This window comes from Prosopis cineraria, unplaced genomic scaffold (genome assembly GCF_029017545.1).
Source record: "Prosopis cineraria cultivar Desert tree isolate PC_DT_omini unplaced genomic scaffold, ASM2901754v1 PC2, whole genome shotgun sequence".
Classification (NCBI taxonomy): domain Eukaryota; kingdom Viridiplantae; phylum Streptophyta; class Magnoliopsida; order Fabales; family Fabaceae; genus Prosopis; species Prosopis cineraria.
In genome coordinates this window covers 27645624-27664823 of record NW_026555333.1, presented here as the reverse complement: position 1 = coordinate 27664823, position 19200 = coordinate 27645624, and the positions used below count along the sequence as shown (strand labels likewise).

The following is a 19200-nucleotide window of genomic DNA, read 5'->3' as shown; positions in this document are numbered from 1 at the left end:
TGTTTGTAACTATTTAAATTAATATTTATAATTTATTTTATTAAAAATTTAACTGTCATTAATTTATTTCTTTAAAACGTAACTCTCATTCTTTCATTTTTTATTTGGGGTCAGCTTCTCTCAGTTGAGTTCAAAACACATTGTTTTATTTATCAAACAAAAACTGGACCGTCTATTTTATCAATAAGTCTGAAACTCCTGTGACCATTTTATATGTTATTTTCATTTTAACCAGAATTACCTTTCCGTCCTTTCAACTTTGGCTGTTCCAGTTTCACGATAGTCAATAACCCACCGAACGACGATCGTTTCCCATTTGACTTACCGAGTATCTCATCTTCTTCAGTTTTGCTTCAGATTCGAGATCTTCTCTAAGTCAATTGTGCCTCAGATTTGAGAATCTCTGCTACCTTAAAATTTGTCGTTCGATCTGGAGGGTGGAGGCTCAAAGGAGAGTGAAAGGAGAAAGTTGAAGTGCAATGCAGATTTGTCAAAGGTAAATTCAAAGTTTGAGAGCCCTTTGCATGCTAGAAAGAAATAGAACGGAGTTGTCAAAAAAATTAGAATAAAAATGAACAAAACTATCCAACAGCATAAAAAAAACACAATATCATGTATCCCAATGTAATAATCACTACATCCACTATAAGTTTTAAGAACTATAACTCTTAATTTCATAAATTAAATTATTCATTTCATTATAAATATCATTGATTTATCTTTTCTCTATATCATAATCATTATATTTTTAATTGAGAGAATGATAGTTAGGTCCCAAAATAATGAATAATACCAATAAGTGCCCGACAAATTTTTTCAAAAAATAAATTAAAAATATCAATTTAAATTATTACAAATTCAAGAATTTCAATTATAAACAAATATTTAAGTATCAAATATAACTTTTAAATTGTGACAAAAATTTTTATTTGTAACTGTTTGAAATAATATTTTATAATTCATTTTGTAAAAAATTTTATTAAAAAATTAACTGATATTAATTCAATATTTTGAGACCTAACTATGATTCTTCCTTTTTAATTTTTAATTTTTTTAATCTATTCTATTCGTGAATGGTCCTGAGTTTCTACTCATGAGTGAAGGGAGGCAACAGGCAAAGAGGAAAAATCTGATATGAACGGGCAATGACCGATCCTGTTTTTAAGGACATACATTGATCTATTTTTTCTGTGTTTTACAAGTCTCCTTTTCCTCATCTTTTTTATCAGAGTCTCGTGCTTTCATGTGCTATGTGGGAAAAAAAATGCTTTATTCTACACCATAATCTTTTGTTATTTCTCTTGTATAGCTAGCGGAAAAGATTAATGATGTGTAAGAAACTACGAGTGTCGAAATTGTGTTGTTTCCTTGGCCTCATGTTTGCAGCTAAACGGATGAAAATTTTTTCTTTTGCTTGTACTGTGATCGAAAAATGTGTCAATGTTAAAAAATGTAATATAATTGTTGAATCGTTAAATGCTTAATTGGAAATATTGGAAGAATAATTGCGAATTGATAAAATTATATGTTTCTCCTTATACTTCCATGCTGAATTCACATAGGAGAGTATCTCAATAAAAGATGTATTTTGCAGTTTTTTCATTGAATGACATTTTGTTAAAGAATCACAATGAAAGATGCAATATGGAGGAAAAGATTAATTTCTAAATTGATTTCATCAAGCATTATTAAAGATGGTATTATTATTTACAGGGGTCAAGGATGACATATAGTTGGAATTCCCCACGCAAAAACATGTGCACGGAGTAAAGTAGACCCATGGTAATGTGTATTTATAAGATGATGAATGCTACACAATAACACAGTAAAAAAGTTATAGATTCATAATGATTGTTGTGAAAACCATTGACTTTGCCTTGGGAAAGCAAGCGACATTATGAATATTATAAATACAGTACCTTTTTGAAACCATTGCTGATTTTATGTTATCATGAATGACCGCACAGTAAGTGAAGAAAGTCACAACTCTAAAATAAAATGGCCTTTCATTGCTCAAGATGTAATGAACCAAACATGCCACAAATAGATGTAGGAATTCCTATCTTAGGGATTTAAAAAGGATGAAAATCAATTACATATTAAATGGTTTATAGTTAAAATGCATCTAGGTTTTTTTTAGTGTTTTTTGGTCTTCAAGCACTTTTTATATAGATACCCACACTATATATATATTTTGTATTTGTCTTGAATAGAACAAGTTATGTAATTATAGGTTTACAGGTTATGTAGTTTTTTGGGACAAGAAGACTGCCCAACTCTATGGCAAGGAGGTTTTCTTTGTACTTAGATTTCATATAATTAACTATACTGTTGCATCCCAAGTATGATGTATATCTATTGAATTTGGTATAATACATTCTTTCTATTTAAAAACATAAGACATTTTTAATCTAATCTCAACCGAATAAAATAGTTACTTATTTTTAAATTAAATCTATATTTTCATGTTTACTCCTATTTAATAAAGTGTTTTATCTTAAAATAAATATAAGGTGATTTATTTAATGGGAGCATTTTTTTTTAAAAGATAATGATTATACCTTAAAAGATTAAAAATGCCTTACATTTTTTAATATTTAATCCTCAAAAAATGCCTTATATTTTTAAATGGAGGGAATAAATGTTAATATTAATGTATCTATTTTTGGTTTAAATATGTGCACATATTTCAATAATATGATAACTATTGAAATTACTAATATACGCTAAGAATATTCTTAACCTCAATTGGAAAATCTGGAAACCATACATGGAAATGAGTTGTTTTTCAATAAGCAAATCCACAAGTTAATTTTTCAATTAATTGTTGATATATGTACTCACTTACGAAATTAACAAAAATAATGCGATTCTTCTCAATATATTTTTTCTCACAAGGACTAGAGTCCCAAAATGGAATTCTATTTTGTCTACTCATTCACGCGAGAATCAAGTTGATTGATGTGAAAATTAGGTTTACAAAATGGAATTTGGTTTTATTCACTGCATCAGGCTAGAATCAAAGGTGATTTGTAAAGTCTCATTCAAGCGAGAACGAACTCCTTCATGTGAGAAGTAGAGTTTTAACATATATTTAATGAACTTCACAAACAAAGTGTTTTTTCACAAAAGCTACTTCCTATATGCTAGAAGTGGTAATTTAAAACAACTCTAACAAGCTAGCCCAGATAAGGTCAAAAATTTTTAAAATCAAACTTGATACTTTAAAAAAAATTTTTTATTCTGAACTTATTTAGGCCACTTAAATAAACCTAAAAACATTTAGGCCAACCCTAAACCCGAATGTGCTTGGCTCATATATCCTAATTCTTTTTTTTATTAATAAAATAATATAAAAAAAGATAAAATTAAAAATATTATTTTTTAAAATAAAAATAAAATTAGATAAAAATAAAAAAATATTTAACAATTCAATTCTTCGAACTGCTCAAAAGCTTGAGTGGTTAAGGCGGAGCTTAACTATATAAATTTTTTTTTATATGCTGGGATATTTAAAGCTCAATCCAAATAAGATTGAGGGGTATTTGGGTATTTAACAATATGCTTTTTTTATAAGTTAGGATATTTAACAATTTAGGTATTCAAGCTAATTCAAAAACTTGAGAAGTTAGGGTCGGGCTTAATTATATATACTTTTTTATATGTTAATTTAAAAGCTTGAGAGGTTAGAAATGCCTTATATTTTTTAACATTCAACTTCTCAAAAAATGCTTTATATTTTTTAATGTGGGGAATAAATGTTAATATTGAAGTATCTATTCTTTGTTTAAATATGTGCACCTATAACTGGTTCAATAATATGATAACTATTGAAATTATTAATATATGCTAGGAATATTCTTAACCTCAATTGGAAAATCTGGAAACCACACATGGAAATGAGTTGTTTTTCAATAAGTAAATCCACAATTTAATTTTTTCAATTAATTGTTAATATATGTACTCACTTATGAAATTAAAAAAAAATAATGTGATTCTTCTCAATATATTTTTTCTCGCAAGAACTAGATTCTCAAAATGGAATTCTGTTTTGTCTACTCATTCATGCGAGAATCAGTTTGATTCATGTAAAAATTAGAATTTCAAAATGAAATTTGGTTTTATGCACTACATCACGCTAGAATCAAAGGTGATTCATACAAGAAGAGTGAAAGTAGGAAACCTTGTTTATGGACTTCTATTTCTTGCAAGAAGTAAATGTCATGACCACAACAATAAGAGTTCTAGTAGCTACTTGAGTTGTGCCCAAACCAGTTCTTGCAAGAACAAGTTAATTCACATGAGGAGTAGTCTTTCTTTTAGAAAATCCCAAGTATGCATTAGAGAACCGATAACACTTAAACACTTTGTTAAAAATCCTAAGTTTTATGTTCCAAAACTTGTCCAATCAATTCTCACAAGAATTGGATCCTACCCACGTGAGAACTAGCAAATAAAGAGGTTATTCACCTTTGTCATCCACTTCTTGCAAGAAATAGAGTAAGCCAACACGTGAAGTAAGTGTCCAAAGAAGCTTGTACTTATGCCTACCTCATTCATGCTATAACTAGATTACACCATCATGTCAAATAGATTGAGCTTAACACAAACCTCTTTGTAAAGTCTAAAATTCAAGTGAGAACAAGCTCCTTCATGTGAGAAGTAGAGTTTTAACATTGTTAACATGTATTTAATAAACTTCATAGATAAAGTATTTTTGCCAAAGTTACTTCCTATATGTTAGAGTTGGTAATTTGGGACAAATCCAATAGGCTAGTCCAAATAAGCTAAAAAATTTTAGGGCCATACTTGTCACTTTAGAAGATTTTTTTTACTTTGAGCTTAATTTTAAAAACCTGAAGAAATTAGGGCCAACCTAAACCCGAATGTGCTTAGCTCAAATATTATTATTAATAAAATAATATAAAAATAAGATAAAACTTGAAAAAATTAATTTTTTTAAAAAAATAAAAATTAACATTAGATAAAAATTTAAAAATAAAATAATATTTAATAATTTGGGTATTCGGGCTAGATTAAAAGCTTGAGGGGTTTGAGCTGGGTTTAACCATATAAGCTTTTTCTATATAATAGGATATTTAAAGCTCAATTCGAATAAGCTTGACTTGCCTGAATTATTAACTCCATTACATGCAATGCAATGCAATAACTCCAAATGGCTAGTTTGAAGTCTTTAATGGTCATATATTCCTTAGGCTATACATAGAACCTCATTTAAATTAGTGAGTAACAAATTGAGTGTGCATCAACTGATTCCTACCTTCTTGCATTTATTATTTGTACAAAGCACTCAATTTTGGTTTATAAACTTTCATTGTATTTTATCTACTTTTTTATAAGTTTTAAATATTGTTGTATTCAATCTTTTATTGAGTGAACTTAAAAAAAGGTTTTCTTTAAGTGGGTATTTATCTTAAAAAGGTTTTGTAAGGGATTTGTGAATGTTCAAAACTATGAGTCTTGATTTTGTACTAAAGTTGTAAGCACCTAGTTAATTTTGTGAGTTTTATTGAAAAATCTCATATAAGATCTTAAGAATTGAATATAAATCAAGGTGGTTGGGCAAATTCTATAAATTTTTTGTGTCTTTCTTTTCTTTCTAAACTTCATTTGATTAAACTCTCTTTATTTATTGTTTTATTGACAATTAAATTTTACTGTTTCATTGGAGAAAAATATTTTCAAAAATTTGAAAGCTCTCGATCCATCCTCTTGTTGGGTGCCATCTTACTAAACATTTGGAGCCTTTCCCAACGTATTGAAGACCCCAAACACATATATTCACTTGCAGGAGACAAGTTGGGTCATGGTTTTAGTTTTACATATTTAGGCTGAAATACATGTCATAATATAGCCTGTGAATTCATGAACATGAATTGTAAATTGAGTTTGCTGCTTGGCGACCTCATTGGCATCCTACATGGCATCTCAATTTTCTCAGCATCAACAAGTCATCGCAAGGCCACGTCATACAGGACAAGCCCAACATGATTTTGATCCATTACTAGGTAGAAGGCCCAAGTTCAAGATTCTTTTTACCAGTCCCCAAGTTTTAGATTCAATGCAAATAATTAGAGACCCAATTCGCAGATGATGATGGGCTTGGAATCAAAGAAGCCCAATTTGATAAGATTGAGTGACTAGGCATGAAGATTGTCCCAATACTATATCCAAAAAAAAAAAAAAAAGCCAACAACATTCTCCCAATAGACATGAATCTAGTCTTTTGATAAATTCATGCCTTTTAATTTGAATTGTCGTTAGCCAAAGTCTTAGACCTAGTTATAGCAACAAGGGCTTATTTGAAGATATTTAGAATTTAATTTGGATTTGGGTTGAAAGTTTCAGATTCAATTAGTTTATCTATTATACTTTTAGATTAAATTAGATTAACGCTAAAGCTTGCATCCAGGGAGGTGTTATTAGGACGGGAAGCTTTCAAATTGTACGTTAATTGGCTTCTTGGTTATTTTTAAATACGAGTCCAACATCTTGACATGATTTTTATAGATTTAATTGCAAATTTTCAAAGTTGGACTAGATTTTTGTGGAAAAATTCTGAATTGTAAAATTTCCAAGTCAAAATTTATAACTACGCATACTTTTCACAATTGAATGACTGATTCCTAAGCTAATCGTATTAAATATTTTAAATTTTCGAGAATATTAAAAGCACCAAATATGCCTGATCAATCTCATGGAAGGTTTGGGTATTGATCATAATTTTTTTTTATCAAAATAAAGAATTCGAACACGACAAAGTAATGAATGTTTCATAGGAGAATCAGAGAGGTAAATCAAAACCAAACCAACTACGAGGCTTTACAATGGTGGAGGCGAAAGGGGGAAAAAGAAAAAGAAAAAGTATAGAAGGTATCAGAATGAAAATTACAGTCAAAAGGGCTCTACACCCACCTCCTAAAAAGTATATGTTTTTTCACAATGGGATGGACACTCAGAAAGTGAAAGTGTGATTTAGAATAATTTGCCTTGTTGGGTGGTTCCACTCCTCATCATTGCACAAAACTCTTCATAGTTGATTCTGCCATCCTGCAAAACCATAAACTTTTATTACTTCCAGGGAACTTCAGTAGATATTTGTAGCATGACAATATAAAATATAAAATACTCTTACATTATCTGTATCAACTTCTGATAGAATTTCCTTAATTGTGGCATCATCACCAATTCCATATTCTTTCATGGCCGTTTCAAGCTCATCTCTTGTAATAAACCTGTAATTAAATCAAATAGAAAAGCCAAACTAGATTTGTCATTGCTCCCAAAACTCCAACAAAACGTTAATCCATATCAAGTAGCTTGGTAATCAATTTGCTCTTCTTGTGCGCGCACGCGAGACGTAAAGTAGGCCGAAGCCCAATTACAGCATACAAACAGAAAAAGCAAACTAGATTTGTCATTGCTCCCAAAACTCCAACAAAACTTGGTTAATCGATGTCAAGTGGCTAGGTAATCAATTTATGAAACAATTGTTTCCATACAATGTGCCTCGGTAAGCTACTTCACAATATGCATCACTTGCACTTATCATATGATGGCAGGGGCAAGGAGCTAATGAAAACTCATCAAAGTAACCAAATCTATAGTTTTTGGCAGTAGGATCCAGTAATTAAAAAACCTTTGGTGAATTTCTACGAGTTATTGTATAAGTATATATGTAAGCTATGACAAGATGCATTATTCAGAAATCATGAGTAGTGAAACTTTTTTTTCTTTTCAGAACAACTCTAATTGCACCTATACTAAACATAATATACCCAAGATGCTCTATTATAAGTTCCAATTGTGTGTATTACAGTTGGTAAGAAATACTAGCTAGGAAGACTCACCCACTGTTATCTTTGTCGAAATATTGGAAGGCTTTGTAAAGATGCTCATCTGCTTCGAGCTTATGCCTATGCATTGTTGCAGTGATGAATTCTATGTAGTCAATAGAGCCATTTCCATCTACATCGGCCTGATATAGAAGCAAAAGAATTGTGGAGTCAGAATACATCAAAGAAATTATGAGGTGCGGAATTTGATTTTTAATAATATCTCACAGCATCCAGAAGCTGCTGCACTTCGCCCTCTGTGAGCTTGGAGCCTAGCTTTTGCAATCCGGCCTTAAGCTCCTCGTAGGTGATTGTACCGCTGTTATCAGTGTCCATATTTCTAAACATTGCCTTCAACCCTTGAATCTCTTCTTTCGAGAGATTTTCAGCAATCACCTGAAGAAAAATTTTCAAAAACAAATCAGTTGATTGAATCAGAAAACCTAGAAGATCACCCCCAAAAAAAAAAAAAAACAAGGCTTAAGACACGGCCAAAATGGATAATCCTACATCACCCTATTCTGAAATTTAATTTGATTATAAAAAGTGAGAGCAGCAATGATCAAGCTACCCACTTGATTGTAATAGTTTTGATGCCAAGTTAAGAAACCGACTATTTAAAGCTTAAGCTCAAAGGAAAAAGCTTATGAATCATCTTATTTGCTGAGACAATTATTACTTATTTTACAAGTTGTAATTCGCAATTAACCCTTCCTACTTAAAACTAGGTCCAAAACCAGTGACATCAATAACTAACATTTTATTTAGGAGAATGTATGACAGTCAGTGTAGCAGTCGCTTAAGCAACTCAGAAGTTGACTTACCTTCAGAGCAAGTTTCTTAAGTTTATTCATTGCTCTGAATTGCTTCAACCTGGAGAGGACTGCACTATCAATTGGCTTGTCAGAAGCATTTCCATCTTCTCTAATCCATGGGTGTTCTAATCAATCAAACAATATAGTCATTCAGTTAGTTTAGAATTAGCAGGCATAATTTATTAATGTTTGGTAAATAAACAGAACTCCTTTTTCTAAAACTAAGACATTTTCTAAATAAACAATTGACATGCTGCAAGGCAGGAGAATGCAAGAAACACTATACTCGTGAACTTAGATTTCCCAAGTAGAAGGTTAACTATCTGTTATGAGGTTCATAAAACTATCCACGCTATTATCAGTACAAATGCCCTTCCTTAAAATTCTTGTTTAACTCTCAACTAGCGAGTTCATGTGCAATGTTTGTCACTTTCTCATATAAACTTTTCTTCAAGCTCCTAATAAGTCAGACAATTTGGATCACAGGTTTCTTGATAACCATTTCAAACAGATTGAGAGAGGTTGAAGCTGTTGTGACATGTCAAAGGTTTCTCTGTAAGTGAAGCAAAGATCAAGCAAAATTTCCTATTAAATAAGTTACTGATAACAGTCTAAATAGAAGTGAAACAGAATCTGGCTTATGCAATCTTGAAAGAATAAACTATAAAGCCTAGTTTCTTTTTGTTTTTTTTTTTTTTTCCTTTGCATTGCCTACAATAACTTGAGCATCCTAGTAAGTTATCTAAAGAACTCTATCATTCAAGTACACATACATGTGCATTGTGAGCAGGGAAGTCAAGATCTGAAGTAATTTTAGGATCAAGTTTAATAAATTTCAAGTAATCTGAGAGGAAATGAGTAACAATAGGAGTTTCATACCTAGAACTTGAGCAGCAGTGATGCGTTTCTTTGGATCCTGGATAAGCATTTTACTGACAAGGTCCTTGGCACTATACGATATGCTTGGCCATGGTTGACTTTCAAAATCTATGTGACCTTTCAATATGGCATCAAATATACCCTTTTCTTTTTCTATAGAACATATTTAATAAAAGATTAGTTAGTAGTAGAGTGAAGAAAAAAAAGTATAGAGTAGCCAAGGCGAAAATCTTATTATGATAAGAGAAGTCGTAGCTCACCAGCCCAAAATGGAGGTACACCACTAAGTAAGATATACAACATAACACCTGCACTCCATATATCTATTTCCTTCCCATATGAGCGGCGTAGAACTTCTGGAGCGACATAGTAAGCACTCCCAACTATATCCCTATAAACCTTTCCTGGGAATAATTATATAGAGAAAGTTCAGTCTCTATTCCATTACGAGATAATCTTGCCTTTTAGTCACATGAATCCTCTAAGTAAAGTAACTGCCAGAAATTAAAAAAAAAAAAAAAAAAAAGCTCCTGAACTTGTTGATAATAACGGCAGGGAACTTGACCAGGGTAATCAGTGTCAAAATACTAGGATCTAGTGTTGTCGATCGATCAAATCAACTCACTAGTACTTCCATCTACAAAAAAGAAATTCTATATTTATCTGATGAACCATTTGAATTTTTTTTTTTTTTTTTTTTGACCTTCAACCTCCATATGGTTTCCTATCATGTCTACTAGCGAGTGAAACAAAATAATGCATCCTGTAACTATTACTTGTTTCACCAACTTCACATACCCTCCACTTAAAATATTCTGATATTTATTTTTTTATTTATTAATTTTTGTGGGGGAGGGGAGAGTGATCAGATTGAATATTTTGGTGCTAGCGAAGCAACCTAACTGAGTCAAGGCCAACGGCTAAAAGCCAGCTCAACGAGAAACCATATAGTGAACAACTATAACAGTTCAGGAGAGTTCATACGTGATACGCATATGCTGTAAACTTAGCCTAAGAATAGAGAAAGAAGGGCCAAAAAAAAATATGGTGACAAATTATCTGCAGAAGTCTTTTCCAATTGTGATCCTTAAGAACAAACTAAAATAATTATGCTAATTTTTGCGCCCTCAAATATACAAAACTGGGCGGGCAAGAACATGTGCTGGCAATACAGCTGCTTTGTTATGTTGTATTTTCTTTTTCCCCCTTGGAAAGAAGTCAGTAAAGCTTTCATTTGTTAACAAGATCAGGTTATGCTGAAATTTACTCCCCCTTTCTTCTGGACAATTCCATTTAGAAGTTGAACTGAAACTCCCTCTCAAGCAATAGATGGGAACAGATAAACTTACCTTGTTCAATGAAAACGGAGAGGCCAAAATCTGTAGCTTTGAGGGATGCTTTTTCACCCTTGCTGGATAACAAAAAATTCTCAGGCTTCAGATCCCTGTGCATCACACCCATGAAATGGCAGATATGAACAACATTAACGATTTGTCTGCAGATTGAAGCGGCAGCCCTTTCACTATAATGACCCTTTGCAATAATCCGATCAAAGAGCTCACCACCAGCACATAGCTCCATCACAACATGAACTGAATGTGTATCTTCATAAGCACCTTTAAACTCAACAATGTTGGGCTGTCCACTCAAATGCTGCATAATCTGAATCTCCCTCTTTATATCTTCCCTGTCTGATTTACTCGTCAGCTTCCTCTTCGAAATCGACTTGCAAGCATATTGCTGACCAGTTGAATTCTCAGTGCACAGGTAGGTAACCCCAAATTGACCTCGACCCAGTTCTTTCCCAATTGTATAGTACTGTTTCACGTCCTCAAAGGCCTTTTCCAAAATTGTATCTGACTTACGAATCGGTTTTGGACTCGGAGAAGGAATCGAAGGTTTCCATGGCGCCGCCGCCGTTGCTGCTGCCGCGGTGGGTTTTGCCGGCAACTGGTAAGGCTCATGAATCTTCTGGTTGTGAACTCCAGTAGGCTCAACTGATCTGAAACCATTGTAAGTACGCTCTGAATCTCTCCGTTTCGTCAAACAACAACCCATAATACTATCTTAAGAATTTCAAAATTTAAGAATTAAGATGCACGAATGATATTGATTCAGGCAAGACAAGAATCAAGAAATTTTGGACTATAAACCCAGAATTGAGATCCTGGATGGTGGCCGAGAAGGATGGGGGAGCGAGTCCGAATGAGAATGAGAATGATTTGAATGAGTATCAGGTAATGGCACATTAAAAGCTATGGGGATCTGGAAGAGCATGAAAGAGAACTTAAAGAAAGGGACGAACAGTGGAATCGGCTGGGATGGTCAACTATTGAATGGAACAAGTGAGGTTGAAGTTTTCACGACCAACAAGCAAGAACCTTCCTTCCCTCTATACGACAGCTGCCTTTGCAAGTGCACGGAACCTGTATGCTCTACGGAATACGATTTACATAATAAAAAAAATCATCAATGATAATATCACAAACAAAATTCATTTCTATGTCCGATTAATTTTACTAAAACAAATTATATACTTCATCTATCCAAAATTATAAGATAATTTTAAAAATATTTTGTTATACTAAAATATAAAATAATTTGATAAAATAATTTTTTATAAATGATGTTTTTTCAACATTATCCTTCAATTGAAGAGAGAATTGAACTAATTATTATAGTCTACTCTCTTTATCTTTATGTATAAAATATTTTTAATTGAATATTATATATAAAAAAATTATTATTTAATTGAAATCATATATCATGATTGTGGAAGGTGCAATATACAATTAATGTCTCATCCATTTTGTTTAAAAAAATGGTAAAGTTATTTAATTATTTAAAAATATAATGACATCCTTTATATTTAAAGATAAGATAATGTTCTAAAAAAAACTTTATATACAAAAATGGAAGGATTAATGATTAAGTGTATAGATTTAAATGAAGGTTATTTTTGTAAGTTTATATATTTTTATAAAAAAGTAAGTTTATAAAGTATTATTATTAAATTTTATTGACATACATAATTTTATTTTAAATTATTTTATAATTTGAAATAGAGGAGTACATCTTATTGATTTAATTGAAAGAATAGTGAATTAGGACCCTGATTTTTAGAATTGATCCTTATTATTGGATAAAATAAGTCAAAGAAAAAGAGTAAATTAAAAGTAAAAAAGGTTTTGTTTAGGGTTAAAATTTGTTTGTCTTCTTAAATTTGAGGAGAGAGATCTCTCCTGAGGTCTTTGGCGGTTTCTCTGCTCCTTGGTGAACACCTTCTAGTTTTTCACTAATTTCGCCTTGTATGTTTGTGTTTCCTATTGTTTTCTTTCTAGTTTTCCCTTCCTTGGTTATTATCTTTTTTGTTTTTTCGATGGGTTTCTTCCTCAGTCCAATGAGTCTCGTATTTCTTAATGTAAAAAGCCGTCGTTTTCTCATTTTTAAGCTTTTGGAATCCAATATTCTTCATGTTTCGAAGCTTCACTCTCTTATTCATGTTTATTGGAAGCTTCATGGCTCAGTTTAGATTGTTCAACATCAGGATACTTTTTGTGTTACCTTTTTTGGTTCTGCTGTTGATTATTGTTTTATCTTAAAACAAAGTGTTTGGTTGTCCTAGGTGTTTTACTCTTGTTGTTTATCCTTAGGAGGGTTCTTTTTCTCTCTCTTTCGAGTCATTTTCCTTTTTTATTGTTTGGTGTCATATTTATGATGATTTCCAATATTTTATTGAATTTATTGATGTTTTTAATATTATTGAAAGTTATCTATTTATATTTTTTAGTAAGAATATGATTAAGTGGATGAATGTGTGTGAAAATGAGCTTGGAAATGTGTTAGAAGTTAATGGACCAATTTAAGCATTAATTCTGAGTTTTATGTATGTAGGGAGACCCAATTTAAGAGCATAAAGAACAAAATTTCAGAACCCAAGTCAAAGGAATTAAATCTAAAAAGAAAATCTGAACAGGTCATGTTTGTTGCAATGAAAACGCATTTCGCTGCAGTGAAATGCAATTTTAGTAAAACGTATAGTTTTGACTCTCAGTGAATTTTTAGGACTTGGGCACCTCATTTTCGTGTATTCTTCACCTCTAAGAGCTACAAAACATCTAAAAAGAGCAAAAGGAGCCAAAAAAGGATTGGAAAAGCTTGGGTTTACTGGAAAATTAAGGGTTTCACTCAAGATTACTTTTATTAAGCTTTTCTTCTCCTTCTTCTCTTTACTTTGCTATATATATTGTTGATTTTGCTGTCATGGAAGCCATATGTGGCTAATTTCTCTTAATCTAGGGTAGCTATAAACTAACTCTTAGATTAGAGCATGTTTGAACCATTTATTTGAGCTTAAGATTAGTTTTGTTTACTTAATTTTGTGCTTATTTGTCTACTTAATGCTTGATCACCATTGAGTGTGAATTTTGGAATTTAGGTTTTGCCTTGGAAGAGAAAAATCTGAATTTGACCACTAGATTGAGTAATGTAGAATTAGAATTTATTCTAATTCCAATACGATAGGAACATACCTAATGGGCCCATATAATCACATTAGAGTGGATTTATGCATTTTTACCTCTTGGATAATTGTGTTAGGAATAGCATATTAATTCAAGAGAGGGGTAAAATTAATCGGAAGATAATTATTCCTATTAACACTCTAGATTAACAAATTAATATTAAGTAAATTTATTTGGGTAATTACATGCTCTATGAATTGAAAAAAGGATTAGCCACCCTAGGTTGCCTTGACTATTTGTAGTTGTCAGAATTTTAATTTTAGTACATTCATATAACTTTAATTTCTTATTTTACAATATCAAATCCAAATTTTGTTTTGCTTGACTTAAATGAAAATGAAAAATTTATTACTTAATTACTAATTAACTTGATTCTCTGTGGGATCGACCTTGATTTATTACATATTATTTTTACAACTTGTACACTTGTAGAATTCATTACATAATTCTATGCATCAATTTTTTGGCGCTGTTGTTGAGAAATCTAAGCAATTGGTGATTAGAAATAGAGGACATTGAGTAGTTTTAGCTTAAGCATTTATTTTGTCATTTTTTCCTTGCTTGTTCAATTAGATCTTTGATCTTCTTCTTTGTTCTTGTAGGTCTATTTTGTATTCCATGCAAGGCTAAGTCAAAAAAGACATCTGTGAGAATAAGGAATCTCAAAGAAATCTCGAAAGCTATTTTACCTCAAATTCAACCTCCAACAAGTGAAAAAGTTACAAATAAAGAGATGGCTGAGGATGAGAATGTTAAGCTGTGTGTTATTGATTTCTTGGGTAGACAAGCTAGAGGATACTAGTTTGGGATTAAAATGCCTGACTTCCAAGCGAATAATTTTGACATTAAGTAGACCATGCTTAAGATGATTGGGATGAATGGGCAATTTGCGAGAAATCAAGATGAGGATCCTAATAGACAATTGGTAAACTTCTTTAACATATGTGACTCATTCAAGCAAAATGGGGTTCCTCAAGATATTATCCATCTTTACCTCTTCCCTTACTCTTTACAAGGGAAAGCAAAAAATTGGCTCAACAATTTAGATAAGGGTAGTGTTTCATCATGGGAGGAAGTGGAAAGCAAGTTCAGATCTAGATTTGTCCCACACAACAAGATGGTCAATTCTAGAGCCAACATTCTCAATTTTAATCAGCAGTTTGGTGAACATTTATATGAAGTTTGGGAAAGGTTTAAGTAATTGGTGAAGTAGAGTCCTGGGTATAATCAAGAGAAATGGGTTTTGATTCAAATTTTTAGTAGCCAATTAACACTTGAATCTAAGTCTGAAATGAATTCAGTAACTATTGGTAGGATTACAAAGCAACAAATGAGCTATGTTTGGAACTATTTAGATGATCTTGTTATTGATTACATCCAGAAAAACAATGAGAGAAGACCTGGAAGACCACAATAAAGAGTTACTGATGACTCTTCATCTTCCCAAGTGGTAGCTTTACTTTAAACTCTCAGTAAGAGATTTGACTATCTAGAAGCATGTGTTGATGGAAATAATAGTGGGCCTGTATGAGCTCATGCCATATATGCTCAGTGTGATTATTATGGAGATGCACATGCTATTGAACATTGCCATCTTTCTCAACAAGTTAAGATGATAAATTATGCTGGAAATTATCATGGTAATGATCAAAGTCATCCTATTTTCAAATACTTACAATCCTGGGCGGCATCAGAATCCTAACTTTGCTTGGAGAAGTAGTGCAACCTTCAATCAAGCTTCATCTTCTAGTACAAATCCAATCATTCTTCTAGGTTTTCCTCTAATTGAAAAGTGATCTATTCTAACTTAAGATTCAAGAGTTAACTTGGAAGAAGTGATGGTGAAATTGGCTGAATCTCAAATCAAGAATAGTCAGGAACAAGCTGCCATTAATGCAAAAGTTGATTCATCTCTGAAGAATCTTGAGATTCAAATAGGGCAAATTGCAATTGTAGTAACTACACTTCATAAAAGGGGATTGCCAAGTAATACAGAGACTAATCCTCGTAGAGAAGGAAATGAGGAATGCAAATCAATAACCTTAAGGAGTGAAAAGCAATTATCTAAAAATTTCCCTCCTATATTTGAGTTTTCACCTAAGCCATAAGTTGATCAAATTGAGCAAGAAGTATCTTCTACATCTACTAAAGCTAAAGTTATGATTATTAAAGATGACATTGAGAGGAAGTCTCCAAAAGAGGCAGTGATAATATTCAAGAAGAAGGGACTAACTAGTGATTATCTTTCTTGGGTGCCACCACTACCATTCCTTCAAAGATTTCAAAATAAGGCGTTAGAAGATCAATACAAGAAATTCTTGAAAATCTTCAAGCAATTGCACATCAACACATCTCTCATTGAAACTTTAGAGCAAATGCCTTAATATACTAAATTCTTGAAGGAGATGTTGAGTAAGAAGAGGAGGTTGAGTGAATGTGAAATAGTTGCACTTATTGAAGAGTGCAGTGCCATTCTCTTGAAAAAATTACCTCCAAAATGTCATGACTTAGGTAGTTTCTCAATTCTTTGTGTGATTGGAGATAAATTTTAAGGTATGGCATTATGTGATTTAGGCTCAAGTATCAACTTGATGCCATTTTTTTGTGTTTAAAAAATTGCAACTTGATGAAGCTAGTCCCACTTCGGTAACTCTTTAATTAGCTGATAGAAGTCTAGCATTTCCTAAAGGTAAAATTAGGGATGTATTAGTCAAGATTGATAAACTTATCTTTCCTATTGATTTCATTATCTTGGATTGTGATGAAGATAGAAGTCTCCCACTCATTGTGGGTAGACCATTTTTAGCCACAGTATGTGCTCTCATTGATGTTGAGAGAGGAGAGATCAAACTTAGAGTAAATGATGAAGAAGTTAGCTTTGACATACATAAAGCAATGAAGTATCTTAGGGATTCTAAAATTTATTACAGAGTGGAGATTCTAGATAAGGTAGTTCAAGAGACTTTAGAGTCCTTTGTTGTGAAAGACTTATTATATGCTATCTTATTGGGAGATGATATGGTTGAACATGATGATATTATTGAATGCAAGAAATTACTTCAATCAACTCCTTAGTTTCTCAATTCAAGAAGAGTATTTGAATCTCTAGAGTTGGAATCTAGGAAAGCTCCTTCTTTGAAGCCTTCAATTGAACAAGCACCAGCTTTAAAGCTTAAAATCTTGCCACCTTATCTTACTTATGCTTATTTGGGTGAATATGAGACATTGCCTATTAACATTTCTTTTGCTTTGTCTGATGATCAAAAAGAGAGATTACTCAAAGTTCTTTGAGATCACAAGCAAGCTTTGGGCTAGACAATTGCAGACATTAAAGGTATCAGTCCTTCTACTGTAATGTATAAAATTTTGTTAGAAGATGACCATATGAAATCTGTTCAAAATTAGAGAAGGTTGAATCCTATAATAAAATAAGTAGTAAAAATAAATTATTAAGTGGCTAGATGTTGGGTTAGTATATCTTATTTTTAATAGTGCAAGGGTTAGCCTAGTGTAATGTGTTCCTAAGAAAGGAGGAATGACAGTAATTACCAATGAGCAAAATGAGTTAATTCCAACTTGAACAATTACTAGGTGGGATATTTGTATGGATTATAGGAAGTCAAATGATGCCATAAGGAAATATCATTTTCCTCTTCTATTCATTGATCAAGTATTGGATAGACTAGCTGGTAAGGAGTTCTTTTGCTTTTTGAATGGCTATTTAGGCTACAATCAAATTGCTATTTAGGCTAAAAATTTTCCTAATAAGCAATTATTTACTATTGGTACTTGTGATTTACTATAGTATGTGGATATTGTAAATTATCTTGTGTGTGGAGTGTTACCTCCTAATTTGAAGCCTTTTTAAAAGAAGAAATTTTTGCATGATGTTGACTTTTTATATTTGGGATGAACCATTTTTATTTAAAAGATGTGCTGATTTGATCATTAGAAAATGTGTCCCTAAAATAGAACAAGAACCTAGTTTACATGCATGTCATGCATCTGTATATAGGGGCATTATGGTGGATAAAGAACTGCATAAAGTACTTGAGTTTGGTTTTTATTGGCCTTCTTTGTTTAAAGATGTTCACCAATTTGTTACCAAGTGTGATAGATATCAAAGGACATAGAACATTTCTACGAGACATGAAATGCCTCAGTCTAGCATTTTAAAAGTGGAACTGTTTGATGTTTGATGTATGGACTTCATGGGGCCATTTTCTTCTGCTAGAGGAAATCAATACATACTTTTTGTTGTAGAGTATGTGAGCAAGTGGGCAAAGGCTATAGCATGTCAATCAAATGATGGTAATACTGTGATCTCATTTTTGAATAAGAACATCTTCACAAGATTTGGTACTCCTCAAGCCATTATCACTGATGAGGGTACTCACTTCAACAACAAGCAATTTAAAGCATGTCACCATACTTGTACTCACTTATCGCATAGCTTTTTGAACACCGAAGGCATGTCACTTGCCCATTAAATTCGAGCATAAATCTTGGTGGGCAATTAAACAATTGAATATAGACTCTAAGCAAGCTAGTGCATTAAGGATATTACAATTGAATGAGTTAAAAGAGTTTAGATTCCATGCTTTTGAAAGTGCTAGACTTTATAAGGAGAGAACTAAGAGATGGCATGATCAACATATCTTGTATCAAACTTTTGAGCTAGGGCAATTAGTACTTCTTTTCAAATCAAGATTAAGGTTATTCCCTGAAAAGCTGAAATCTCAATGGTTCGATCCTTTCAAAGTTCTTTTTGCAGCACTACATATAGTAATTGAGGTTCTTAATGAAAGAATGGGTAGATCGTTCAAAATTACTGGACAAAGACTCAAGCATTATTAGGGAAGTGACATAGAACGATTGAAATCTGTTGTCTACTTAGTTGATCCACATTGATAATTTGAAAGAGTCTGGCTTAAGACTATAAACCAAGCGCTTTTTGGGAGGCAACTTAATTTTATTTTCTCTTTACTTATGTTTTTGTTTTATTTGTTGTCTTTGTCTTTAGTTTGTTCTTATTTTATTTTGGTGTGTTTATAGGATTGTACAGTTCTTGAAGAATTTGAAAGCTCAAAGCCATGTCTAGGAATCAAAGAATGAGTCAATAATATT

The 19200-nt window shown here is 32.0% G+C and overlaps 1 protein-coding gene across 1 annotated transcript; it reads right to left on the bottom strand.

Moving 5' to 3' along the window:
- Positions 1-6734: 6734 nt before the first annotated feature.
- On the bottom strand, positions 6735-11931 carry LOC129303011 (calcium-dependent protein kinase 2-like). Its single transcript, XM_054941993.1, has 8 exons — positions 10900-11931; positions 9811-9954; positions 9551-9703; positions 8681-8796; positions 8085-8252; positions 7872-7999; positions 7157-7256; positions 6735-7071 (listed from the first exon to the last, which is right to left on the bottom strand). The coding sequence occupies exons 1-8, from the start codon at positions 11606-11608 to the stop codon at positions 6997-6999; spliced, it is 1593 nt and encodes a 530-aa protein (XP_054797968.1). The 5' UTR covers positions 11609-11931; the 3' UTR covers positions 6735-6996.
- Positions 11932-19200: the final 7269 nt, after the last annotated feature.